General features: G+C 59.9%; 1 protein-coding gene across 11 annotated transcripts in view; it reads left to right on the forward strand.

The window, feature by feature from the left end:
• GRAMD4 (GRAM domain containing 4) overlaps positions 1 to 27,587 on the forward strand; it is a 78,955-nt gene that overhangs the window by 12,756 nt on the left and 38,612 nt on the right. For 2 of the 11 annotated variants that reach the window (XR_005021508.1, XM_036865943.1), the window contains exons 1-3: positions 8,199 to 8,221; positions 21,652 to 21,862; positions 26,065 to 26,185. The exons of 1 other annotated variant lie outside the window; for it this stretch is intronic. Coding sequence is in view for 9 of the 10 variants with exons in the window: in XM_036865943.1 (XP_036721838.1) it covers positions 21,701 to 21,862; positions 26,065 to 26,185 (283 nt within the window). In the remaining variant the exon portion in view is untranslated. Of the gene's footprint in view, positions 1 to 7,423; positions 7,513 to 8,122; positions 8,222 to 21,651; positions 21,863 to 25,639; positions 25,904 to 26,032; positions 26,186 to 27,587 lie in introns of those variants that run through there. 8 more of the 11 variants (XM_036865947.1, XM_036865948.1, XM_036865946.1 and 5 more) reach the window with 7 other exon arrangements.

A 27,587-nucleotide genomic window follows, 5' to 3' on the forward strand; every position in this document is an offset into this window, starting at 1 on the left:
CACAGCTGGGGACGGTCACTCACAGCTGGGGGCGGTCACTCACAGCTGGGGACGGTCACTCACAGCTGGGGCGGCCACTCACAGCTGGGGCGGCCACTCACAGCTGGGGACGGTCACTCACAGCTGGGGGCGGTCACTCACAGCTGGGGGCGGTCACTCACAGCTGGGGACGGTCACTCACAGCTGGGGACGGGCTGGGCTCGGCTTCTCTCCTGAACGTTTTCACCCTTCGCTTGGATTGGATCGGATCAGACCAGGGAGGAGCTGCGTCGTCCTACACCAGCAGGAGACTCGAGTTCAAAGCAGGTTTCCATCCGGAGAGTCTTTGCATTCCCCCACTTATGTTTACGGGGACCAGCCCGTCCACTGGCTTCTACAAACTAGTGTCAGGCAGGTTCTCAGCCGGCCCGACCCGCTCTCCCAGGATGTGGCCGGCACCACGGAGGGTGCTGCTGGCCTCCTGCCTGTCGCTGGTTCTGCATATAGAGGCTGGCCCTGCTGGGCTGAGTTTAAAACTCTTGTCAATAAAGAGAGCCTATTTTGACCTATTTATAAAGTATTTCAGAATCACTTGCATGAATATTTTGTCCTAAATTCTGTATAATTAGAAGATATAAACCCTACTCTGGGAATTTTTTTGTGCACCAACATAACCTAAATTAGAACTCTCTCCATGTAGGTTTTTAAAAAAGAAATCATTGGAACAAAAAACATAAAGGAATTGATTTTATCTTCACTGTTCTCAAATGCTTGAAGATACTGTTTGTGCCGAAGAAACCTGGAAACCTTGTTGACTGATTTGCAGACCCTCTCTCTTCACCAAGAGCGGAAGGTCAATGTTTTGGAACAAATGTTGAAAACGTCCCCGTGAACTCTGACTTGAGGCGGAGGAGCCGTGACTGGACTTCCACCTGCCGGCTCCTTCTCCCCTCAACCTCAGGTTCAGCCAGAAGCTTCACCGCAGGTGCGCCCGGTTGTGTGCGCTCTTCACGCGAGGCTTCAGATGGCGCAGGAGAGGGATTTGTGGCTCTTGTCCATTTAGCACATGTTCTTGGGGCTTCTTAGCTGCTTGGCCGCCGCCTGCGGAGGGCAGGTTGCTGGATGCCAGCAGTGTCCCTTAGAGGAACATCCCTGGGCGGGGAGGCAGGTGTGGGGCTGGCGCCGCCCTACGTGGCCGAGTTTCCAGAGCAGCATATGTGGGCTTGGAGCAGACTTTTAAGGGGAGACGTACGGGCTGAATCTTCTTTTTTTTCATATTTTTGGACCTCAGGTGCATCGAATTGGAGAAGCCATAGTCCTTGGGTCATGGTGTGCAGCCTTCACTGGTCATGCAGGAGCCTCTTGTCTGTTTAGTTATTTATTTTTTTAAAAAAAGTTTATTTATTTTTGGCTGCTTTGGGTCTTTGTTGCTGCACGCGGGCTTTCTCTAGTTGTGGCGAGCAGGGGCTACTCTTTGTTGTGGTGCGCGGGCTTCTCATTGCGGTGGCTTCTCTTGTGGAGCACTGGCTCTAGGCACGTGAGCTTCAGTAGTTGGGACATGCGGGCTTCAGTAGTTGCGGCACGTGGGCTCAGTAGTTGGTGGCTCACCGGCTCTAGGGCACAGGCTCAGTAGTTGTGGCTCACGGACTTAGTCGCTCTGCGGCATGTGGGATCTTCCCAGACCAGGGCCCGAACCCGTGTCCCCTGCATTGGCAGGCGGATTCTTAACCACTGTGCCACCAGGGAAGTCCTGTTTAGTTATTTTTTTTTTTTTTAAAGATTTTTAATTAATTAATTTATTTATTTATGGCTGTGTTGGGTCTTCGTTTCTGTGCGAGGGCTTTCTCTAGTTGCAGCAAGCGGGGGCCACTCTTCATCGCGGCGCACGGGCCTCTCACTATCGCGGCCTCTCTTGTTGCGGAGCACAGGCTCCAGACGCGCTGGCTCAGTAATTGTGGCTCACGGGCCTAGTTGCTCCGCGGCATGTGGGATCTTCCCAGACCAGGGCTCGAACCCGTGTTGCCTGCATTGGCAGGCAGATTCTCAACCACTGCACCACCAGGGAAGCCCTGTTTAGTTATTTTTAATGTAACAGGCACCCTCGAGTTCACCACCGAAGCACAAGCTGGGGCCTTGCTGATCACCCCCATCACTGAGCCCGAGATCTCAGCTGTGCACCCCTAGCCTCCGTGCCCGTGATCACCAGCTCCAGCTCCCTCGTTTCCTCATGTGCCTTCCTCGGGCCGACACCCTGCTGCCTCAGTACCGCTGCTTCATCCCTGGGGTCTGACTGGTCCCTGGAGGGTCCTGCTCCCGGCCCCTCTCCTTCTGATTGAATCTTGAAGGACTGGCGGACATGGTCTGGGCAGAGCAGGTGGGATGATGATAAAGAACACTGTAGGCCAGAGCAGGTACGGAAGCGCACGAGGGACCAGGTGTGTTCAGGCACGTGTGGGGCGCAGGGGAGAGGCCAGAAGCACCCAGAGGAGAGTGGGGGGGGTGGGAAGGCTCCTGGCCTCTCGGAGGTAGAGCCTCCCTGGGGGTGGTGAGGAACCTCTGGGGATCAGCCCAGGGAGGGCAGGTGTTTCCAGAGGTTTCAGGTGTAGAAATGGCCCGGGGAGGAGGTCAGGGCTGGTGGTAGAGGCTGGGGCTGCCCTGGTCCTGGGAGAGGAGGGGAAGGTTGGGGGGCCCTGCACACCTGGCCGCGTTGGGGTGTCACGGGGGCCTGGGGGGCCGTCAAGGGGCAAAGCTTCCAGGGAAGCGCGTCCTCGCCCCCGCCCGGTGGGGCCCGCAAAGCAAGCGCAGAGGGACGTGCCCTTCAGCCCAGAGATGCGTACGCAGGTGTGTTGCCCGCACCTGGGGACTGAGGCGGCAGGTGCAGAGGGCGAGTTTGCAAGTGTCAGGGAAGGTGCGGGACGGGTCAGAGAGGGCTCCAGGACAGCGTGAGCGGTGATCTGGGGGACCGGCCACCGGGACAGGGCTTTCATGTGGTTGCTTTGGGGTGGGGGGGGGCGTGTCTCTTCTGACTCCAGTGTCCTGGGCTGTGGATCTGCCTTTAGTGAAGGGTTTCCCACCACGGATGCTCATCTTGTGGCGGGGCCGGTCGGTGCTGCCTGCCTTTCTGGGAAGGGAGGTGGTGATGCCCGGGACGATCCGGGTCTGGTGGAGGCGCCGGGGTCCCAGAGTGGGGAACCTGAGAGGAAAACCAGCTCCCGTCAGGAGGCTCAGCCGCTGGCACGGCCGTGGAGGCCCCTCTTCCCGCCTCCGCACCCCGCCCCCTCCCTGTGTCCACCCCCAGCCAGAGTCACCCAGGCAGTCGCCAGGGGAGCAGCTCTTCTGGCTGACTGTCCCCTGTGCCATCGGGGGTCCCCTGCCCCTGTGCACAGAGAACCCCCAGCCCGCACTGCCCAGGCAGGCGCCGCCCTGCCCGACGGGGGTGAGGGGTGAGTGGCCACTTGTCCACAGCCAGCAGTCATTAAATCCTGTGCCCCCTTTTCGAGCTCATGGGGGGGGGGGGAGCGGATAGCCTAGGGGCCTCACAGCGGGGGAGGATGAGCCCGCCCCGGCGGCCACTCCCGTGCCCTGTGGGCTGAGCCGGCGTCCCAGGTGGATGGCCTTGAGGGAAAGGCTCTTTGTGGAGTTGGTGGGGATCCTCTGTGCGCAGATCCAGCGCTCTGAGAGGAGGTCGGGGGCCGGGTAGCTGCAGTTTTCCCTCTGCTGCTTCTCCCTGGCCTGGCCAGGAGGCCGCCAGGTGCCCGGCCCAGCTCCCCAGGAAGAGACACAGGCTTGGAGTCTTACCTGTTACATCGCGGTGATGAGGCCAGAGCTGCCAGCTTGCACAGGTGTGAGTGTGGTGGGGTGACGGACGTCAGGGCGGCCTTTCCTGCAGGGTAGTGGGCCACCTGCCACAGCACGTGTGTGGTAACTGAGGGAGCCTCACCCCTCTCCTTTGGGGGTGCAGCCGGGCCTTCTGGGGCCGTGGGGGGGTGTGTGTGCTTGGCAGGGGTTTCCGGGTTCTTCCTCACTTCTCGGCTGAACCAGTTGATGGGATTTTGTTCCCTTTTGGAATTGGGAGGTTAGGCCCCAGAGGCGGCATTGCTTTGTCATCTCCGGGCCTTTTCCACTGTCACTGAGGCCTCCTGATGCTGCAGCATCGGCTCAGCTACCACCCCGGGGTGGGACTGGAAACCACCCTTCTCCGTGTTGCCAACCTGTTTGTCTGGTTACGCCAGGTCTGCACGCCTGCTTTCGAAGGGTCCTGCCCTCCCCTGGGAATCCAGGGCCAGACCCTGGGGCCCCTTGGCTGCGGACCAGGAGGGGCTCCAGCAGGAGAGGGTTCCTTTGATGCTCTTGGCGTGCTGATCCTGGCAGGAGACCTGCGCAGGCAAAGCTCTGTGAGGGTTTGTTTCCGTGGGATGTTGGGTTTTCCCAAAGAGAAGTGATCTGGAGCCTCCACCGCGTGTGGGAGTGGGGTGACGCGCTGAGCTGGGCTCTTCCATCTGGAGGAACCCCACTGAGTGAGCTCTCGGGGTTTCAGGTGGTTCCTGGCAGGGTTTTAATGAGGACGAAAACAAGTACAGCTTTATTTGCAGGTTATTGTTCTGGGGGCAAGTTTATATGAAATGTAAGTTTTTATCCATTTTATCTGCTTTCACAGCTTGTTTTTCGGATGCAGTGGAACGTGGTATGTTCTGATGAGTTATGGTTTTTAGTTCATTAAGGGTTTGGCAGTGACAGTGTTGTTATGGTCAGACTTTGATGAAAATTCTAGCGAGATGCTTGGTTCTCTTCTCTGGTAAGTGGAGACCAGGGACGTGGGTGTGGGGGGGTCCTTTATCTTGCTCATCGGTTTTTGTTGCCTGATGATTCTAATCAGACAAGGAATAGAACCTTGTCTGCAGTGCATCCTGACAGGAGACCCTGTAAGTGTCCCTCCCCTACTTCTGTTTTTTTTTTTTTTTTAATTTATTTATTTAATTTATTTATTTTTGGCTGCATTGGGTCTTCGTTGCTGTGTGCGGGCTTTCTCTAGTTGCGGTGAGCAGGAGCTACTCTTCTTTGCGGTGCGCGGACTTCTCATTGTAGTGGCTTCTCTTGTGGAGCACAGGCTCTAGGTGCGTGGGCTCAGTAGTTGTGGCACGTAGGCTCAGTAGTTGTGGCTCGGGGGCTGTAGAGCGCAGGCTCAGTAGTTGTGGCGCACGGGCTTAGTTGCCCCACAGCATGTGGGATCTTCCCTGACCAGGGCTCGAACCCGCGTCCCCTGCATTGGCAGGTGGATTCTTAACCACTGCGCCACCAGGGAAGCCCTCCACCCGCCCCCTTCTTAAGATGAAATGCTGGTTTGGGTCTGATTTGCTATGCTTTGCTGAGGCTGGATTCAGGCTGCTGGGGAGGGGGCAGATGGTGGGGTTCTGGTTAGCTGAGCTGCAGGGGGACAGCCTGGGGGAGGAGCCTGTTCAGAAGGCCACACCCTCAACTGTAGGGTGGGAGGGGGTGGCTGGGGAGACCCTGTGGTCCGATGGGGGGGGAGCAGCACAGCGCTGAGCTCCTCTGAGGGGCAGGAATACCTGATGTCAGAAACAGGAGTTGCCCTCCCCTCTCCCCTCTCTCCTCCCCTCCCCTTCCCCTCCCCTCTCCCCTCCCCTTCCCCTCTCCCCCTCCCTTCCCTCCCCTCCCCTCCCCTCCCCTCCCCCTCCCCTCCCCTCTCCCTCCCCTCCCCTGTCCCCTCCCCTCTCCTCCCCTCCCCTCCCCTCCCCCTCCCCTCCCCTCTCCCCTCCCTTCCCCTCCCCCTCCCCTCCCCTCTCTCCCTTCCCCTCCCCTCTCCCCCTCCCCCTCCCCTCTCTCCCTTCCCCTCCCCTCTCTCCCTTCCCCTCCCCTCTCTCCCTCCCCCTCCCCTCTCTCCCTCTCCCTCTCCCCCTCCCTCTCCCCGGCCAGCATAGGAGGTGAGGACTGAGCAGGCTTTGTGTGGGCCCGTGTCCTTATCAACTGTGCGGGCTATTCCAGGCCTGGAGTGGAGTAAATGGGCCAGAGGCCTGAGCCCAGGGAGGTGTGTCCCGGGAAGGTGAGACTGCTCTCACCTGAAGGCCGGTGGGGAGGGTCTGCTGTGAGCTGGGGGGCGGGGGGTGCCGGCGGCCCAGTGCTCTGCAGCCCCCGGGGGTGGTGGGCGTGTTGGGCAGGAAGAGGGTCCTGGGGACTGTGACGGGCAGCATGGGGATGGGACCAGCTGAGGTGTGGGGTCCGGTGCGGACGTCCCGAGACGGAGCGGGTCCCTAGCACACAGGGAGTGGATTGTTGGGACCTGTGGCAGCAGGTGGGGCTGGGGCTGGCTGTTTCGGTGCCTCTGTGCGTTGGTAGTTGCATCATTAATTATGTAGGACCCAGACGGCCATTGGCTTTTCACACCGTGAGCCATTATCTTCATGGTTGTGCTTGGGGTTATTCATTCTTTTTAAGAGTTAACGTCACCTAGTGCTGTAACCTGCACTTAACGTATTCGCTCAGTTCTCTGGAAGATGGGGACTAAAACGTTTCCACAGATCAGCCGCCTAAAGCATCGTAGCCACACAGGCTGATGGATTCTGCCACGATTGTTCTCCCGAAGCAAGTGCACGCTTTGCTTTAATTACCTTTGTAGAAAAGTGAGTGTCCGAAGGCTCTCCCCACATGGGGACTTCCTCTTGAGACTGATTTAGGAGAATCCCAGGTGCATCTTGCTACCAGCGGTGCTTTCTCCCCGTGGAATAGCCAATAAGGTGGATGATTGCAAATCTCATCTTAACTTTAAGGCACCAGCCCAGCTTGCTGTTTACAGAACGATTTGTCACAGGGTCCTGCGGAGAGAGGAGCCCTTTGGCCACAAAATTATTCTTTCCAGAGCATCTGTTTTGGAAATGGACTATTTTACGCCTTGATTTCTCAAGGCCGGCAGTGCCCGTGACCTCGAGAACGCTGCCACTGGCTTGTAACCCTTCCCACAGGTGTCACCTGAGTGCTGGCAGTCTCCTCCCGTTCTCCTAGCGGCAGGAGGTCAGGTCACTGTGAGGGTCTCCCCCAGGGGCAGCATGGCTCGGGCCCTCACACCCCCGTCGGCCGTGCCCTCTGCTGGGGCTGGGCCTCCCGTCCACGGCCCTCCACCTCCACTGAGGCGGCCAGGCCGGGGCGTGGTGCGCGTGAGAGCCCTGGGCTGCTCTGCACGGCACACTGGGGACCGCGGCTGGGTGTAGGTGCCAGGCCGGGCCTGCTGTCCAGCCTGCCGCACGCCCGTGGCCGGCCCTCTGCCTCTCCCCTCACCCAGGGTCTGGGGTTGTCCCCGTGGACACAGCCCCCTGCCGGGGCCCCGCTGCAGCTGCCCAAGGCCAGGGCTGGGGTCATGGGGAGCAGGGAGCTGATGGGGGTACCCTCAGGGCACCGTGTCCGAGCCCATCCCCGCATCTCTTCCCCGCAGCACTGGAACAGGCCAGGGCTTCTCAGATTCTGGTCTCGCAACCCCTTTGATCGTGAGTTAGCGAAGTCATCAGAAAGCCTGTTTATGTGGTATGTATCCATTGCTCCTTCCTGTGTGAGAAATTAAAACTAAGGAATTTACAAATATTTATTTATCGAAAACTGCCAACTGTAAACCCATTACATGTTAACATAAATAGCATATTTTTGTGTTTAAAAAAAATCACTATTTTCCCCCAAAAGGGGAAATTAGTGGTGAAGGGGGCACTGGTGGTTTTGCAGGCCTTGGCGGGGTCTGGTTAATTAAAGACAGCTGGGTTCTCTGGGCCCCCGCCATCACCCCCATAGCCGGTGGGGCCTCAAGGGGGCAAGTGTGGAAAGCAGACGATGTCTGAGGATTGCTGTTAAGTAGATCTGACCTCCTGGGCCCCCTGAGAGGGTCTTGGGGACCCCCAGGGCTCCTGGACCACACTCTGAGAACTAGGAGACATGTCCCTGCAGTGGAGAGTGAGAGCCTTTTTTAAAGTTGTTTTTTTTTTTCTGTTTTATTTGAACCCTCCTTATTTCTTTTATCTTAAAATTTTAATTTTGAACTTCGTTTATGTGGCCTAGTCCACACATTCAGGAGTTTGTTCAGAAGGGGTTGCAGCCTGCGCTGGGTCCCCGTCCTGCCTGATTCTCCCCACCCCCTTCTCCCCAGGACACAGGGGCGGCACCACCGGCAAGGGCCCTGCTCCTGGCAGGTAGCAGACGCACACACTGGAATGAAACGACCTCGCCCACACGTCGTTTTGCAAGTGTGAGTAGGAGACATTCCTGGAAACGGAAGTGTGGTTTTACTGGATTTTGCAAAATTGCCCTCTGCTCCACTCCTAAGCGGGGGGACCCCGTTTGCCTGTCCTGACAGCCACATGCTGCGTCTCTGCCAGTCTGTTAGGAAAAGGGTTTCCTGATGTACTTTTAATTTGTATTTTTCTCTTTGTAAGTGAAGGTTGATTGCCGTTTCATGTATTTAAGAACTGTTTGTTTTCCTTTGCTATAGACTGTCTGTATCTCTTGCCCATTTTTCTCCTGAGCTGTTTTTCAACATTAGACAAATTAATGCTTCGTAATATGTACTGCAAATACGTTTTCCAGGGTTACCATTTATCTTTGACTGTTTATGGAGGCTTTCGCTTTGCAGAAATGTGTTTTTGTGTAATCTGTCGTCTCCTTTATCATGTGTCACGTCTTGCTTTGGAAAGGCCCTGCCTGGCCCCCAGGTTCTGAGTCCCCCCGCCATGGCCCCCCTGGCTCCTTCCCTGCTTTCCTTATTTTACACTCAAGGCTTTGGTCCATTTTGAATTTATTTCGGGAGGGTGTGAGGTATGGTTCCAGCATTATCTTTTCCCACAAAGCTAGGGATGTCCCAGCATCATTTGTTGAATGATGTGTGTCTCCCCTCTGAGGAGGCCCCTTTGACCCCAGTTAGGTCTGGGTCTGTTTCTGTACATTTTCGTTCGTTCCACGGCTCTGCCGTGTATTCACGTGCTATCATCGCACTTTTAACTTCTGACCGTAGCTGCATCGTGTTTTATTATGTGGCAGGGCCAGTCTCCCCTCATCACTCTTGCTTTTCAGAATTGTCCCAGCTATTTGGCTGGTTTTTCCTTATAAGCCGTAGACTGAGCTTGTCTTGCTTCCTCTAAAACCTTTTTTTAATTCTTTTAAGGGGAATCACATTAAGTTTATAGATTATTTTAGGGTTTTGTGTGACCATTCTCCCCTCCTTTCCTCTCTCTTTATACGTAAATATGGAAAATACACATAACATAATACGTGTAAATAATACTATACCAATAAATATTTGGTGAAATATACATAAGATTTACACCGTTTTTGAAATGTGCCGTTCAGTGGCATTAAGTACATTCACATTGTACTCAGCGCACGATTAATGTACACCCATCTTCGGAACTTCCTCATCTTCCCAAACTGAAACTCTCTCCCCATGAAACACTCACTCCCCATCCCAGTCTCCCAGGCCCTGGCCCCCACCATCCTACTTTCTGTCCCTGTGGATTTGCCTCCTAGGTGCCTCATATAAGTGGATCATATAGTATTTGTCTTTTTGTGACCTGCTTATTTCCCTGAGCTTAATGTCCTCAAGGTTGTAGCACGTGTCAATGCTTCCTTCCTTTTTAAGGCTGAATAATATCCCCCTTATGTAGAGACCACACTTTGTTTATCCATTCACTGGTTGATGGACACTTGGGTTACTTCCTTGTTTTGGCTGTTGTGCTGCTGTGAACCTGGGTGTACCGGTATCTGTTTGAGTCCCTGCTTTCAGTTCTTTTGGAATACCCAGACGTGGAATTGCTGGATCATACGGTAGTCCTGTTTTTAATTTTTTGAGGAACTGCTGTGCTGTTTTCTGTAGTCGCCATGGCTGTGGTTTATGCTTCTGGTCGTGCGTGCTGGAAATCAGGCCGGAGTGTTTGCTGAGGATACGGTGAACCCCAGCTCTGCTGCTGACCAGGCCGGACCTCCGAGAGCCTGGCTCCCTGGTCCCGCGAGCAGGTCCCGGTGGGCGGGCGGGAGGGACGAGACCCTGGGCTCCATCTTCCACCTCTAGGAGCTGTGACCTCCCTCTCTGAACCTCACTCTCCTCTTTTCATTAAAAAGGGGAGGCCCCATAATAGTAGCAGCTCATGTTTATTAAGTTCTTAGTACGTGCCAGGCCCAGAGACAGGGCATGGAGGGGCCGGGGTCCCGGAGGCTGGTGTGGGCTCATGTTTATTAAGTTCTTAGTACGTGCCAGGCCCAGAGACAAGGCGTGGAGGGGCCGGGGTCCCGGAGGCTGGTGTGGGCTCATGTTTATTAAGTTCTTAGTACGTGCCAGGCCCAGAGACAAGGCGTGGAGGGGCCGGGGTCCCGGAGGCTCGTGTGGGAGGATTAAACGACGTGAGGCCTGGGAGCATCAAGCAGGTGCTTGTTCTCCACAAAGCGTGGCTGTTCGTAAAGAGTGGGGTGGGTCATCCTGGGCGATCCCTGCCCTCGCCCCTCCCACCGGTGCATCCGCGCCCTGCATTGGTCCACACCTGCCGGCCCAGTCAGGCCACCGTCTCTCCCCTGCTGTCCCATGCCATGACCCCAGATGAACCCGAGCGCCTTGTCTGCCCCCGCCCGTCCCCACCGTTTCCTTCTGGCTTGTTCTGGTGTAGGCGCTCTGTCCAGGGTGCCTTCCTCTGCAGCGCACGGTGGCCTCCTTGGTGCAGTCAGCCCGAGGACTAGCCATCGCCTCCCGAGAGCAGCCTCCTCTGCATCCTGGTGCCGCCCGCAGCTGGTGCATAGTAGGTGCTCATTAAATGCTCAAGCAGCTCTGTCCTTACTGTTACTGCTGGATGCCTCTGCTCCAGCCCACGAGACTTCCACTGCCCGCTTACCACTCTCTGTTCCTAATCCCCGCCGGATGGGGAGCCGCGCGGGGCAGACCCCCGCCCCCTACGTGACGTGCCTGTGGAGCGCTTAGACCCAGCCTGTCTCGTGCCAGCACAACCCACCTGCCACCTTGCGTCAGCCCAGCCGGGAGATCTGTGTGAGGCGGAACTGCCGACCACGGTGGGTGGTTACCTGGGCGGCACGTGCGAAAAGGACTCAGGGTTTGTCTATCTGTCTGTCTGTTTATTTATTTTTAAATGTTTCTTCTTCGTCACTGGACGTGAGTTTTATAGCAGAAGCCTAAGGTGAGGGCGCCAGCCAGGCACCTCTGCTGTCAGGCCCTGCCTGGGGCTGTGTTCCTTTCTTGGCCAGCTCAGCAGGAAATGTGGGTTCCACCTTCTCTGCGCTGGGTGGTGTTTTAAACACAGAAAGCCTTTTGTGGCGGATGTGCTTGACAGCCCCCCGCGGGCCCGTGAATATCCCGGGGCTTGGTCTGCGGGTGAGTCCAGCGGGGCCCTGGGAGGGAGCCCTCGGCCTCAGCTGGGCCAAGTTTCCAAAAAGGAAGAAGTTGCCGCAGGCCAGTGGTTTGGAGATGCCCCCGAGGCCCTTTTCCCCGGGGGCCGTTTAAGGCCCCGTGGGCTGACTTTGGTGCTGGGTTTACCCAGGGACCAGGACGTCCTTTAAAGTGTGCCTCCCTCACCCACTGATTCTCTGCCACGCCGCGTGCTGGGCCCGGACGCTGAGGTGGGGGCCGGCCGGGATCCCTGCCCTTGAGCAGAGTGACCTGGGGACGGGGGGCGGTGTGGGGCAGTTGGGGAGCCCTCGGGGGGAGGGGCAGTGCATGGGACTGAAGTGTGGGTTGGAGGGCTGCAGGCGGGAGGGGTGGGGAGGGGCCGGCTCCTCGTTTCCTGAGGTCTTTTTCACTGTGCTGCTTGTCACACCGCAGAGCAGGGGGCCCTGCCTGAGACCTGAGTGTGGATGGTGGCCTCCGGTGGTGGGCTAGTCAGAGCTGGAGGCTGGCCCCTCTGCCTCGGGTGGGATACAGGATGGGGCGGGGGAAGGCCCTGGCACATGGCCCAGGTGGGACAGAGGAGAGTGGCTCTCAGCGTGTTGGGTTCCCTCCCTGAGATCCTCCTGGCCCCTTGGCACAGGCGGCGCCTTGCCCTCAGCCCTTTCCTAAAGAAGGTTTGACGATGACGAGGCCCACACCCGAGTGTGAGAGTGGCAAGGCCGCTGGGAGTGGGACCCCAGTGCTGAGTGAGGGCCCAGTTCCCTGTTCGGGGGCCAGTAAGTACTGGGACCCAGTTGAGAGTCCTTGTTCTGCTGGGCATTTATCGCCTTGAGACAAGGGACAGCCAGCCGTGGCCCACGTCAACAGTGGCCCGCCCACTGCTCCCTGCTTTCGTAACTATACTTCTTGGCCCAGAGCCACACCTGTTTCACGCTGCAGCAGAGTGAGAACTTGTGACAGGCTGTGTGGCCGCCCCACCTAAGACATTGCCGCCAGGGCCCTTTGCAGAGGGGGTTCGCCGAGCCTGTGCGTTCAGTCAGGGGCTGCAGTGCATTTGGAGAAGAGCTTGTTTGCAGACAGCTGTGGGCCAGAGCCTCTCTCTGCTTTCAGGAGCTGGGCCAGGGCGCTGGCAGGAAGTCGTGACGAATACTGGGAATCCGGAAGGTGTTTCCTCCCAGCTGTCTCATTGGCTGGATCTTCCCCAGTCCTGGATGCTAGGAGTGATGGAGAGGCTTGGAAAAAAAGAACGCTTCCACCAGAAATGAGTTCTTGTGTGCGTTTCCTACTGTTTAGTTTATGTTGCTTGTTTCTACAACACAGGTTCATACAAACCTAAACTCTAGGTTTTCCTACTAGCTTTGTTTTGTTTAGATGAATGGCTGTGCGGCCAGTCTGCCGGGCTCCCCACTCGGTCTGTAGGCAGGGGGGCCTGTGGGCTCTCATACAGCGTGATGGATGCATTAACAGAGGCATGTGCTGGGGAGGGTGGGTGCCTGGGGCAAGTGCAGGCTTGAGTGCAGCGAGGTTGGCTCATGTTCCTGACGAGGCTCTTACCCCGAGCCTCAGTTTCCCCATCTGTCAGTGGGTGTAACAGCAGCTCTTCCCTCTCAGTGTTGTGACCAGGACGCATGACACCTGGGGTGGGGAGAGGGGCTTCTCGTTCTTTCCTGAGATTTGGGGCCCTGCAGGCTCTGGGCGCGCAGGAGGCCTGTGGGGTGGAAGCTCAGTGCTGAGGATGGTCCTCGCCCCGTGGAGGGCCCACGCTCCCGCCACAGCACGGGCCGCAAGCCCTCGCCTGGGGCTTTTCTCCAGGGTCCGTGCTCTTGTGAGCCTGGACTGAAGCCCGAGTGCCCAAGGGTGCGTCCTCAGGTAGGCACAGCCCACACCTGTGTCAGGTGCCACTCTTTCTTACTGCCACCTTAAAGCCAGGGGGCTGAGGCTTAGGGAGGGCTGGGCATGACCAGCCTCTACAGACCTCACTCTTTTTTTTTTTTTTTTAAATTTATTTATTTATTTTTGGGTGTGTTGGGTCTTCGTTTCTGTGCGAGGGCCCCCTCCAGTCGCGGCAAGCGGGGGCCACTCCCCATCGCGGTGCGCGGGCCTGTCACCACCACGGCCTCTCCCGTTGTGGAGCACAGGCTCCAGACGCGCAGGCCCAGCAGCCGTGGCTCACGGGCCCAGCCGCTCCGCGGCATGCGGGACCCTCCCAGACCAGGGCTCGAACCCGTGTCCCCTGCACTGGCAGGCAGACTCCCAACCACTGCGCCACCAGGGAAGCCCCAGACCTCACTCTTGACCCTCTGGGGCTGGTCCAGGGTCAGAGGGCATGGATCACACAGAGCTGGGAGCGCAGCTGAGCCTTGGTGCCTGGGGGCTGGCGGAGGACGCTGCGTCCTCTCTGAAGCGGCCTCTGGCTTCCCGGTGCCTCTAGTCTGAACTCTCTGTGTTGCCCACTGTCTGCAGGCCCCACAGACCCCAGGTTTGGGTCCCTCCCTCCTCGGAAGCTGGTAATGACCGGGGGCGGGGGGCGGTCTTGGGATGTCCCAGAACCTCTTACCCTCCCTTCCACAGCACCCCCGAAAGTAAAGTGCCAGGGGTTCCCATGGAGATGGAGAGTAATGCAGGGTAGTGACGTCTGTTCAGTGGTTTTTTGGGAAAGTGGCGTCTGAGTTTTCCCCATGGTTACTGCTGCCCGCTGGGCGGCCCCTGAGTCCTTCCCCGTGCGCTTCACGTCATCCTCTGGCTGCCCTCTGAGCAGGGACTACCGTTAGCCTCTGTGTGGCCAAGGAAGCCAGGGCGTGGCGGTCATGTGTCACCTGCAGGGTCAGCAGCAGAGGCAGCCGGGGTCCTGGCCGCGGTGGCTCACGGCCTCGAGACCATCAGGTGACTTAGCTCGTGTCCGGGGCCCAGCAGAGCCCGCTTGCTCCCAGCGGTGTCTGTGAACACGACAGTACTTAGGGCAATTGGACCCGACCTGACAGGTGACGGTGCCCTACCCTCCAGCCCCCCGGCCAAGGTGATGGCGACCTGGGGCCCGAGCAGGGGTGACGTCGCTGAGGGTGGGAGCAGCCTGGCTGGACGGGAAGGGGATGCCGAACCAGAGGTAGAAGAATGGGGTGTCACCCGGTGGCAGGGAATGGCCTGGGCAGTGTCCCCAAGGCCGGGGAGACCTGGCGTCTCGTATGGGGACCCAAGGGGGGCCGGGATGGCAGTGAGCAGGACATGAGGACAGTGCGCCCGCCTGAGCTCCCTGCTGCTGGCCCCGGGCTCGTGGGGCCCCACCTAGAGGCTCAGGTCCAGCACATTCTTTTGTGCACTCCCCCGACCCTGTCCCCCTGGCCTGCCTGAGCGTGGTGGTCTGGGTCCTGCTTCCCAGGGCTGTCTTTGACCCCTTCGGGCCTCTCAGGGACTTTCACTTTGACCTGTGCCCCCGAGCTGTGCCAGGGAAGGAGGAGGGCAGGTGGGGGCACTGGTGTTTCCTGAGCCCTGCTCCCTGTGTGGCCGAGACAACCTGGGACGGAGGGATGGGGCGGTGGTGCGTTAGAGCTGCTCACGAGGGCCTGCAAGAGCCGGTTGTGAAGTTTTCAGGAACTTTGTGAGCTGGCCACTCATAAAATGAGAGTGTATAAAGTTAGATAAATTATATTGAAAGCAAAGGTATCAATATTAAATGCTCGAAGGTGCCCGTTTCTGAACTATTTCACTACGTTTTATGACTGGGTTATGATCCTGAGGTGACTGGCATCTCTTGGGCCTGGTGGAAATCCTATGGCCGGTGGCCCTGGGCAGCTCTTCCCATCCACGTGCTCATTCACTGCCGGACATCACTTTGGTGGCTTGAAAATGGCCACGATGGGAGTGGTTACACCATGGAAACGGGCAGATACTGCACATCAGGGCTTCACTTCTCATTTTGTTGCTTGTCTAGACTGAAGAAAGTGATGGAGAAAATGCTGATATGCAGGTGAAGGTTAAGCGTGTGACGTCCGTCGCATTCACTGCGAAGGCACAGGAAGGTTGAGGAAACCTTCTCCTGTTAGAATACTATCGTCTGCTTCAGCAAGGACATCTCTCCCGTCCTAGACAAACGAATAAGGTTCTGCCTTCCTTTCCCACCTTTGTTGTGTCTTGTTCACGTAAACAGGGATGTCAGCCGACATTCAGGCCGGAACCGCACTTGTTGGTCAGCTGCAGTCCTGGTTGACCGGAGGGAGGATTTTGGCACAAATTAGTGAAAGCATCCTGTGGGCATCACTTGGCTGTGTGGAGGTTACAGTAAAGAGTGTTGGACGTTTTATTACTATTTGTACATGTGCAACACATCTTTATCACTGAGATTATAATAAATGTGTGTATGTCTATGCCCAGGGGTGTCGCTAGGGCGTGCGTGGTCCCAGCTCACAGAGGAGGGTGTGGTGACTTCACCAGGACCCTCCCAGCTCTCCTGCGCTTCCTGACCGGCTCCCCCCGCCGCCCTGGCCCACTGCGGGGTCACGGAGCCAGCAGGACCCTGGGCAGCTTCCCTGTTACAATGCAGAAAACTCAGCTCCTGGCCCAGGGCGGGTCTTGGCCTGACCTGTGCAGGACGGAAAGCCCCTGAAGAATTCAGGCCTCTTCCTGGAGAAACGCCCCAGGCTGTCGAAGCCTTGGAGTTAAGCTCTGGAAGTGCTCACGGATTTAGGGAGTTCGTGCTTCGTCAGGAGGGCTCGAGGGCAAAGTCCACGGACAGCCCTTTGCTTTGAGGCCTCTGTGGCTGGGCGGCTCCGAGCGTGGGCACGGGCCTGGCTCTCCTGGCACTCAGGGCCCAGTCGTGGGGGCCCCGCCTTTGTGCAACGTCCCCTCTGTCACTGAATGGCCAGCGTGTGCCAGCCCTGCTGAGACAGACGGGGCGCCTTCAGCACCTGCCCTCGGGCATGTATGCTAACCGGTGGGGCTGGGGGCACAGATCCTAAACCAGGGAGCTCGCCGGAAGTCGCAGGACTCCAAACCAGACGGGCTGATAGAATTCGAGGGGGGCACTTGGATGAGGACGAGCTGGCACGGGGCCATCCCAGAACTTGAAGTGCTGGGCGCCGCAGTAGGAACAAAACGTGATGGCCAGAGGACCCCCGAGGGTCAGCAGGGCTGGAGCCCAGTGGGGGAAGCCCTGGGAGGGGTCTCGGCGGGATGCTCCAGACTCCGGTTTCCCGCCACCTGGAGAAGGGGCTCCGTGAGGTGTGTGGCTGCCTGGACCAGACCCGGCCGGGCTGGAGGGTGGGGCGGGGGCAGAGCAGCACAGGGGTGGAGCAGCCTGGCTGGGAGGCGGGGGCCCTGCTCGCCGTAGGTGGCTGTGCAGCGATCACGCGATCAAGGGCTCCTTCCAGGGTTCTGACTTGAGCAGCTGCTGGTACAGGTGCCACCCAGGAGCAGGGCCCGCGGAGGCTCCAGCTCCGAGCTGAGTGTGGCAGAGTCCAGCGACCGATGAGATGTCCCACAGACAGTGGGCCACCCGGAGTCCAGCTCACGGGGAGGCTGGTGGGCGTGGAGTCAGCAGAGTGTCTGAACGTTTGGGGTCCCGCTAACTGAGGCTGGATCCGGGGTCGGGGCAGTGGCTCCCTGACCGGCCTAGAGTTTGGGGGAACCCGTGGGTCATTGGGCGTGAGCCAACATCTTGAGCCTGGCATGACTGGGGGGAGCAGTCACCCGTGCCTTGTGGGTCTCGGGCATCCCAGACTGCTCCCCGGGCGGGATGGCCCAGCACGGGGCCCCACGGGCTGCCCTGGAGCTGTGTGCGTGTCGGGGTCCTGAGGGCATGGCTGCAGGGCTGTGGGCCTCTGGGGCTGTCTTCCTGGAGAACAGAGACCTGGCCGAGGGCCGGGTGGTGGCTGGGACTGGCCTTGGGTGGGGTGGAGGGAGAGTCCCGGTCCTCGCCCGACATCTGTGACTCCCCAGGAATATGGTTTAGGACAAGGGTTGCTTCCTTTGGGAAAAAGGATGTTGTTTATCCTGGGATCAGCAGAAGAGCCACCAGATAACAGGGGGTGAAGCCAGGCCGAGCTGCTTGTCTGAACGCAGACGGGAGCTCGGCCAGGGGTCGCGAGCCCCGTGCAGCGAGGAGAATGGCTGGGACCTGGGACGTGGCAAGTGCTGGACCAGGAACCACTTTTTTCTAAATCTTGGTCTGGGAGGGAAAGTAAAGTCCTTTGTGGTTTCCAAGTCCAGTGTTCCCTAGACACTGCGGCCTTTGTGTGTCCAGGAGCCATTCAGCGGGTTTCCAGAGCAGCGTGCTTTGTGTCCCGGGGCCAGAGCTGGCCTCAGTCCTGTGTCCCGAGGGCCCGCAGCACGGGGACGCTGCCTTGAGGCTCCCCTCGCCGTGCCTTTCTGTCTGCTTGCCTCCACGGCTACACGCTCCTTGCAGACGTCGCGGCTCTGAGCAGGGGTCTGGAGTAGCCACAGGGAGCGTCTCCCAACGCATCTACTTCCACGTGGAGGTACAGGGAGCTGGGGCAGCAGGTCCTGCTCTGAGGGGCTGCCCCACCTTGAGGGGTGGGCCTGAAGGGAGCTGCCCGGGGGCCTGTGGGTGCACGTGGAGGGGCCGGGTCTTTGGGGAGTGCGTGGTGGGTGTGCAGGGAGTTGGGGGCTGGTTGGATCCAGGGAAGACTGGATGGGGGCTGGGGCGGGAGTGGGACACATGGCAGCCCCTGGACGGAAGGTGCAGGTGAGCTTTGTGGGGACGGCGTCCACTGGCACTGGCTTTGTGGGGAGAGCTTTGCTCTGGGTCACACTTGGTGTCCGTGGACAACATCCGTGTCGGTCTTCCATCTTCATCTGGAAGTTGAGGGTGACCGGCTTGGACGGTGTAGTTGAGATGAGGTTGTCCCGGGGTAGGGTGGGCCGCCCCTCAGCCCGGGGCAGGTGGGGTGTGTGATGGGGAGAGCTTCCCTCGCAACCCGGACCCGCCTGGGAGGGGTGGTCAGGTGTCCTGGCACCTGGTCCTCATTGGGCAGCGGCATGAACTGCTCGCCTCTCCAGGAGCCCCAGGGGCCTGGGGGCAGGGCAGTGGGGACGGAGCGGGCCCTCGGGGACCCCCGCCCTCGCTGAGGGCCGATGTGAGCGGGTGTCAGGAGGAGCCGGGTTGGGGTGAGCTGGCAGCTGGCAGCTGGCAGCAGGGGCCCCGCTGGGCAGGGGGGCGCGTGGGCTCGGTGCCGGGGCAGCGTGGGTTGTGAGCGGCATCCTGATGGTGGCAGGGCGGACACTTGGCGCTTCGTCCCCTTTCCCCGGGCGGCCACGTCATTTGCTTGCCGGGCTGAATCAGGAAGGAAGGCAGCCCCAGCCTGCGGGGTGGTGAGTCCCAGACAGGAGAACCGCCTGACGGGACCCGGCAAGGAGGGAAGCAGGCCCATCCCCTCCGCCCCGCTTCCATCCGACGCTGGGGGAGGAGGGGTCCCCCAGGTCCTTCTGAAAACGGAAGGAGGGAGGTTTTACATGGCTGCACTTCCCCTGCCCGGTTTGCTTTTAGTTTTCAAGTTAGAAAAGCAATGGGAAAGGACACATGGAGAGAAGTTTCACAGCCACCCGCAAGCCTCAAGCAGGGTCCTGTGTCACCAGTGGTCTGTGTAGATGCCAGTTGTCCGTAACGGTGACCTCGGTGCAGCAACGTTTTGTCACCGCCTCTGAGACTCCCAGGGATGTCTGTGCGTCCCGCGTGGCACTCAGAGCTCCCGGCCTGGCCCTGGTGCTGCCGAGATGCCCTCCACGTGCTGGATTTGCCCCTGGGACGGATCCCGAGACCGGGAATCACTGGTTCAGAGGGCGTTGATGTTCACGCTTCCTGCTGCCTCTGCCAGATCGCTGGCTTTTGTTTCCTTTTTGGTGAAGGTGGAGGCTTTTGCACAAGGACTGGGTAACTTTCCTCTTGCTCAGGGAGTTTGTGGGTCTGTGTACCAAGGTCCTCTAATTTTCACCAATTTGTTCAGGTTGTCTCACAACAAAAATATTAGTTCTCATGTACCTGACTTGCTACATGTATCCCCTGTTTCATTGCAGCTTTTTTTAAAAAAAATAAATTTATTTATTTTATTTTATTTTTGGCTGTGTTGGGTCTTTGTTGCTGTGCGCAGGCTTCCTCTAGTTGCAGTGAGCGGGGGCTCCTCTTCGTTGCGGTGCGCGGGCTTCTCACTGCAGTGGCTTCTCTTGTTGGGAGCACGGGCTCAGTAGTTGTGGCGCACGGGCTTAGTTGCTCTGCGGCATGTGGGAATCTTCGCAGACCAGGGCTCGAACCTGTGTCCCCTGCATTGGCAGGCGGATTCTTAACCACTGCGCCACCAGGGAAGCCCCTCATTGCAGCTTTAAAACAAATGTCTATTTACTTTTGTCTGGTTGACTGAGTCTTTTTATTTTTTCAGTCTCTTAATGTAGACTGTCAGCCTCTCTCTAGGGACTTAAGTTCTCTCTTCTTTTTTCTCTTCTTCTTTTTTATAAAGTTTACTTAACCTTTTAGTCCGTCTGGAGTTCACAGCTCCTTCAGGTGGATATCTTTGCAGATGGCCGGCCATGTGCCCCTTTCCTGCCACGTGAGCAGGGACACTGGCTTCTCTAGCCCCATGGCCTTGCCCACTCCTGGGCTACCCTGGACTCCAGGGGATGGTGGGTTTCCTGTGGTTTTTGCACCAGGGTTAGAGTTAGGCCACATCAGGCCACCTTAGTGTTCCACGTGAGCCCCGAGAAGCATCTGTCCCAGGAACACCTGCAGACCCTCCCCCGATGTGCTGCAGCCTCAGTTGTCCTTGTAGAGCGGAGCCCTGGCTCATTCTGACATGGGGCTCACGGGCCGCCACTGTTCACAAGCTTTCTTGCCTTGAGCAGTGATGCCGGGGGAGTGGAGGCCCCTTGGAAGGTGGGGCAGGTACGCAGGGCTGCAGGCAGGCACCCTGGGCTGTGATTTAACATGATTTAAAGGCTCCGAGCCTGCACCGTCCGAAACAGGAAGTGCTTCTCCCTGCCTTCGTGGTTCTCCGTAAACTGTCCCGATTGGGGCGGTTCGGGCTGAGTTGATGGATTCCACCCTGCTCACCCCACTTCCTGCCCTCCCTGCAGGAAATCATCGTGCTGTTTATTGGGTCCAGGCTGAGTGTCTCTGCTTGTGCGTCATCTCAAATTCTCGGGATACTTTGGCCCGATTGGGGTTAATCCCATTTCAGAGGTGGAAGCTGAGGCCCAGAAAGGTGGGAAGTGACGGGACAGGCTTTGAGCCCAGGTGTGTCCAGAGTCCCTGCCCCGCAGGGACCCAGGGCCTCTTGCAGACGTTGGGGGCCGAGGACTGTGTGACCAGGACCGGGGTTGGGCTGCACGGCCCCTGCCATGGGCTTGGGAGTGAGGTGGGCTGGACGTGCAGAAGGGCCACTACGCCCCACCCACTGGGCTTTCCTGGCCGGGTTGGGTCAGAGATGTGGGGAGTGGGCACCCCTGTAGACATCCATCCCTGGTGTGCACGTGAGTTTGAACTTACACGTGTCCTCCATGCCAGCACGCAGAGACACCACGCCAGGCCTTTGCTGCCCTCCCTCCAGGCTGGAGGGATCCAGCGCCGGCAGCTCGGGGGCTGTGCTCAGGAGGCGGGTGGGCGGTCGCTGGGCTCCTGACTGGCCGTGTGTGGGAAGATCTCTCGGAGCGAGCGAGGCTGAGCTGGTCCTGAGAGCAGAGCTGGGGCGCCCAGGCGAGCAGGACGGTGTTTCAGGCCGATGGGGCCGCCTGGGCCGTGTCCCTGGGAGCGGGGCCAGGTGGAGCGAGGGGACGGGGCCCGGGGGGGGTCTGAGACACCCTGAGGCCCAGCGTTCTGGGGGCTGTCCTGGGCGTGCACGTGGTCGCGGGTCTTGACGGTTGTTAGAGCCTGGGAGGAGGAGCGCCGGCCCTCCCCGCTTCTCACCGCGGTGTCTCCCCACCCCCGCCTCCCCAGCCCCCTCTTCCCAGGGTCTGCGGCTCCCTTGCTGCTCCAGGCTGGCCCCGTCTTTGTGCCGGGAGGTCCCACCGAGAGACGTGGCTTCCTTCTGCCCTGTGGGCCACTCGGGGGAGCTGGCCTGGGTGGGCGACGGGGGTCCGAGCTCAGCGGCCAGCCCAGCCGGATGGGGGTGACAGAGGGCCCCGGCCTGGTGGGCGCAAGACGGGAGCCTGTGGGCCCCGGGGCCCCCGAATCGCGGGACTGGCTGCTCCCGGAGGGCAGGACCGGGTGGCGGCCCAGGGCTGGGGCCTGGAGCCGTGTGGGGGGCGTGCCCAGCGAGTGGCTGACCGTGTGACCGTGCCTCCCCCTCGCTGTCTTGCAGGGACCCCGAGCGTCATGTTAAGGTAAAGCAGAGGGGCTCAGTGCTGAACATGCTAAGGAGGCTGGACAAAATCAGGTTCAGAGGTCACAAGAGAGATGACTTCCTTGATCTAGCAGAGTCTCCAAACGCCTCGGACACCGAATGCGGAGACGAGACACCCCTGAAGACACCTCGGACCTCGCCCCGGGACAGCGAGGAGCTGAGGGACCCTGTGAGTACCGGAGCGACCTCCCCTCTGCGCGGCCGCGGGCGCCAGGCCCCGCGCTGGGGGGGAGGCTGGCCCCATCCTCAGGCGGCCACGCTGAGCGTGCGCTTGGGTGGACCACGTCCCGCCCAGGCTGCTCAGACACAGACGGGGCCGCTCCCCATCTCGCCCCAGTCCTCCGCCAGCCTCACTGCTCCCCATCTCGCCCCAGTCCTCCCCCAGCCTCACTGGTGGGGGCTCATCCCCGGGCCGAGCCTAATTTGTCCGTTGGCCGGTTTTCTTTTCCTTCCTCACTGGTTTTCTGGGTGACCGGCAAACGTCTCACACAGCCTGATGCCCGGGAGTTGGACTCGAGGGGTCGCAGGGCGCTGTCGGGAAGCTGCTGGCCCCTGGCCCGAGGGCAGCTGCCTCTGGGTGCCTGGCTGGTCTGCCTGGCCGTCCCAGAGTGCGTGTCATCGACCCCTGGCAGCTGGCCGAGCCCAGGCTGGGCCTCATCAGCCCACGTGGGGACAGTGGCCCCTGAGGGCCCGTCAGTGGACGCCCTTTATTTGGACAGCAAGTTTCCTCAGCGGGGCTCGTGGCTCTGGTGGGAACCAGGCGTGAGCAGGCCCTGCCTTCTGGAAGCTTGTGTTTTGTCAGCGGGCATGCAGCAGGGTGGGGTGGGCTTCCTGTGGTCCCCTCCTGGCCAGGTATGACCGCCGGGCTCCCCGTTGTGGGCACAGCTGCCCGAATCCTCCCTGTTGTCAGGGAAGAAGCCCAGAGCCATCCAGCCCCCAACCAGTTGTGGATGCCCTGCCCGAGTGGACGCCAGATCTGGTGGCCTGTGGGTTCCTCCCCAAGCACCTGAGCTAGGTTTTCCTTCCAGATGTGGCTGTGAGCCCTCGCCTTCCCAGCTCCTTGTATTACTAATGCTTTATAATAGAACAGGGATGGCGCGTTTGCTCCTGGCAGGAATGAATAATTGATTGGCGCTGCCTCCTAAGAGCCAGCCATCCAATCAGGCAGGGCTGGAGCTGCAGAGCCTGGAGGGGAGCGCCCTGCTTGGGTACTTGCTGTGTCCCCTGCAGAGGTGGTGGCGGTCCTCCTGCCATTGGGCCCGGTGCGGGCCAGGGCCTCGCTTGATGTGTCTCCTAATGCAGCCCATCAGCATCTGCCTGTCGGGACATCGCGGGGCTCACAGGCGCTGTCCTAAGAAGGGGGTGCCTCCACGTCGGGGTGGGTCCAGCTGGCCGGCGAGGGCCGAGGGGAGGACCTGAGGGAGGGGTGAGCACGGGGGCCGTGCGTACAAATGGCTGTCACGCTCACTCCTCCCCCTCCCCCCCCGCCCTCGGGGCTCTCTCTCCGTGGTGGCGGGACGAGCCAGCATCCCACCCTGGGATGTGTTGTCCTTCACTTAACCTCTGCCCCTGAGGGGCACTCGGTCACTCCCATGAGCCTCGTGCCCACGTGGCCTGCATCACCCCAGGTGTGCGGGCAGGGTCGTGTGTCTGTCGTCCTGGGGCTGTCACCAGCACCCTCCCACGAGCGTGCAGTGTCCGCCGCCACCCGAGGGGCCCGCGTGCCACGCCCTTGCCCACCTGCACAGGGTGTCCCCAGGTGTTTCTGTTCTGCGAACCCGAGGGGTGAAGAGTGGCTTTTCCTACGAGGGAGGTTGGTCACCTTTGCCTGTGTTTAGGCTTCATTCTTCTTATTTTTTTTAAATTGTGGTAACGTGCGCATAACATAAAATTGACCGCTGTAACCCTTTTTAAGTGCCCAGCTCGGTGGCATTAAGCACATTCACATTGTCATGCGGCCAGCCCCACCATCATCTCCGGAACTTCTTCATCTTCCCAAACTGAAACTCAGTCCGCATTAAACAGCAGCTCCGCAGCTCCCCCTCCAGGCCGCCCCCGGCCCCGTCTGCTTTCCGTCTGTGACCCGACTCCTCCAGCTCCGTCCTGAGTGAGCCCCGCGGTGTTTGTCCCCTGTGACTGGCCTGTCTCAGCACCATGTCCTCAGGGGCCATCGTGCTGTAGCGTCAGGCTTCATCCTTACGTCCTTTTTTGTGGGCAACCCGTCTGTGTCCTGGGGCAAAGGAGGCGAGCGGACCCAGTGGTTGAGGGTAGAATCCGGGTCCCATGGTGGGGGAGGGGAATGAGGGGGGAGGGGGTCCTGGACGGGCAGACGGGCTTGAGGGGGGCGCAGCGGTGGAGGTGGGGTGATGTCCAGGGCAGGGTGTGGCTGCGGTCGGGGGAGGGCCGTTGAAGAGGAAGATGAGGAGTCTGAGGCCAGGGTCCACCGAGTGGTTGGTGACAGGCCAGTAGGGAGAGGGGCAAGGAGGAGAGGACCAGAGCCCTAGAGCTGGGGCAGAGGGAGAGACCCCACGCACGCGGAGGTGGAGCGGGCAACGCCTCCAGGAGCCGGGGGCAGAAGCCGGTCCCGCCGCGGAGAGACGCGGTTCTAGGGAAGCGGGGGGAAGAGGCAACCAGGCCGCCGCCCTGGCTTTGTGGCGGCAGCGCTGCAGCCTTGGTGGTCCCGAGTCCAGGCTCCCGACCCCAAGCTTAGCGTTGCTCTCGGCAAGTCTGAAAAAGGGTCAGCAGGAGGGACCCAAGGGGCTCGCGGAGGGGTTTGGGCCCCAGGATTTCCGGGCACCACCCCCGGCGCCTGCCATCCGCCGCGGTGCCCCCTCCAGCTGCCTGGCTCCCCAGAGCTGGTCCTCACCGTCCCTGCCATCCTGTGGGCGCCCAGCTGAGCTGCCGCAGCTTCGACACGGAGTCCGGCCAAAGCCACAAGGGTCCAGGCTCTCTTGGACCTCGGGGCCCCTGTAGGAGCTCTTCAGCTCTAGGGCAAGTTCCAGATGAACTTAATTCCAGCAGCTTAGAGACTAACACGCGCCACAGCCTTCCGAGGACGTGCATTCACGTGTTCAGACGGGGCTGCAAACCGGGGGACGCCCTGCCTGCTTTGGTGGGAAGTTGCTGACATAATGGAGTCCAGCGTTCTGCTTCCGAATCAGTGTAGAGCCTCCTTTCCGGGCCAGTCTCTGCCCTCTGCTCTGCGGCCACCACCTTGGGCGCCGAGGTTGGGGATGGGCCGGGGAGGGACAAATGGGCGAGCCTGGGCCATCTTCCCCGCGCAGAGCAGGGGGCGTACCCTGCCTTTCGCCTACCGCCCAGTCTCGCCATACCTGCCCCTGCCAGGCCCACGGGGCGGGCAGGTAAACATGGCCTGGTCCCTGCCCTCTGGGACCTCATGCCCCGGTAGCCAGAGCAGCTGAAAGTCCAGGAGGTCACGTGCCAGGACAGGGCAGCCATGGGCTAGAGGGTCTTACCGGCCCCCGTTGTTCCCCAGTGTGAGCTGCTGCTTCCCGGGGTGTGGCCTCCGAGCAGGTGACCTGTGCCTGGAGCAGTCACCGGGGCTGTCACGGGCCCTGTCCATGCCGGGTGTCCCCTTCCTCACCCTGCCTTCGGGGGGTGGTCGTGGAGACCAAAACTGGGGAGTCAGATCCCCCCCATTGCATGGCAGGGCGCTCAGGTGCCGCCCTCACCAGGTCAGCGGTGGGGTGGGCGTGAGCCGGCAGCCCTGCTGCGCCCCGGGCAGGCCTGGCTGTGCCGACGTGCGCACCCCTTTCCAGCGGGCAGCGGTGGCCTGAAACAGGAGCCTGCCCTGGGCCCGGTGGGATGGCGGGTGGTGGCTTTAATTAGCCTTCTGTGGGAAAGGACAGGCCCCTGTTTGGAGTTCGCTCACCTCAGAGCCTGGCACGTGGACACGCCCTGCCCCACCTCCCCAGAGTCCTGTTGCTGCCCCTCCCAGGGCAAGAGGGCGACAGGCCCTGTGGCCAGGCCCACCCTCCTCCTGGGAGGTCGCCACTCGGGCCGGGGCAGGTTCCGATGGTTTCCTTCCCTCTGCAGCCTGAGAGTTGTGTTGTGACCGTCAGGAGGCTTAGCGTCATGCTTCCGGTTTTGCCTTTACTATTGCTGAAAGTCAGCCTCACTGGGGCTCTGAGGACGTCCCCGTTGTCTGAAATTTCCCTTCCACCGACCGGCGAAGCCGAGGTGAACTGATGTGAGTTCTAAGGCAGAGCCAGTGTCTTCCTAGGCCAGTGGGCCTGTGGACCAGCCCTTCTAGACCACGGGGTCCTTGGGGGTACCCCTTAGAGAACTGGTCGATGTGGACCCAGGGTGCTTCCGGGAGGCTCCTCTGAGCTCTTGGTGTTTTCCTTCTAGGCTGGTCCAGGGACCCTCATCATGGCTGCAGGAGTCCAGGACTTTAACCGGACAGAGTTTGATCGCTTAAATGAGATCAAAGGTCACCTGGAAATCGCGCTACTGGAAAAACACTTCTTACGTGAGTACCAGTGGGGGAGGGAGGGGCAGAGGGGACGCTGTCCTGCAGGAGTGCAGCTGGGTCACAACAGGTGTCACCAGGCTAGCAGTGGGGACAGGTGTGGACGTCCCCACACGGCCTTTTGCGTCCTGGGTCTGCATCTCCCTTTGCTGCTCCACGAAGCTCAGCACTCCTGTCTAGACGGCTACGATACCTTTACTCTGAGATAGACGAGAACGTCACTGGGGAAGGAATAAGACGTCCCCTGGAAGTTCTCACTATGTTAGTGAATCTGGTGCATGGCCATGGTTAACTCAGCATGTAATAGAGCTTTCTGGAGGAATCTGAAATTTTCTGTCGTGTGTAGTTTGCACATCAAGGAGGGAGTGTGGGAGGGGGCACAGTGGGGTTTTATTGTCTGTTGGCCGCGGGCATGGGTACCTTAGCATTTGGCATTTGTGTTGCTTAACTGTCGGCCCTCCTGCTGGGGGCGTTGGCCTCTGGGTAGTGATGATAGTAGAGATGGTTCTGGAAGGGCCTGCGGGGCTCCTCCCAGAGATGATCTCATTTGATGGGTTGCCTTTGCTCCTCTCACCACCCCTCTGTCCTGCCTTGCAGACGAGGAAACGGAGGCACCAGGGCTAAGAAAAGTGATCCTACTGGTAGGTTAAGTCTTCTGACTAGTAGGGGGTTTAAACCAGGCAGACTAGCCCTGAAGCCCCCGCATGTGACACAGTGTTTTCACAGCTGACACCAGGGTGTGGGCGATGATATTAGGGAAAAAATACAGGGAGAAAGAAGCAGCTTCGCCCCTGTGTGCCCAGAGCCAGTCACGTCTGGGCCATGAGGAGAGCCGCCCGGGCCCAGGAGGAAGGGCCCCTTGGGCATCGTGCCCAGCTGGGGTCTCCCTCTGATACCTGGGACCAAGCAGCTGGCGCCCTTGCTTGCCCGCAGGCACCCGCCCTCTGTCCCCACCTGAGTCCTCTCTCTCTTTCGTCTAGTGTCTCCCTCGTTTATGTGACAAGTGTCATCTGAGCTCCAGCCGTGGGCACCCCGGCTGTGCCGCCCATGCAGCACGCGGGGCCCGTTGCCTGCAAACGAAGGCGGGGTGTCAGTGCCGCGGCGGGAAGCCTTGGGGGCCTGCCTTCTTCTCCCAGAAGTGGGCGGCGTGGCTCTCACTACATTTCTGTGCACCTTCCAGCCACCAGGTGCTGCAGGCCCGTCTCCCCCCAGGCCCCTCTTCCTGGTCAGTGCCTCCCTGGGCGAGCGTGCGTGTGCACGCACGTGTGTACGCGCACGAGCTCTGGGCGTGTGCCCGTCTGCACCCCGCCGGCCAGCGCTCGCCCGCAGGGTCCGAGCACCAAGGTTCTGAGGACGGCGCTTTGGAGTGACTCAGTCTCCCTGCGAGTCTGAGGTTGCGGCT

This window comes from Balaenoptera musculus, chromosome 10 (genome assembly GCF_009873245.2).
Source record: "Balaenoptera musculus isolate JJ_BM4_2016_0621 chromosome 10, mBalMus1.pri.v3, whole genome shotgun sequence".
Classification (NCBI taxonomy): domain Eukaryota; kingdom Metazoa; phylum Chordata; class Mammalia; order Artiodactyla; family Balaenopteridae; genus Balaenoptera; species Balaenoptera musculus.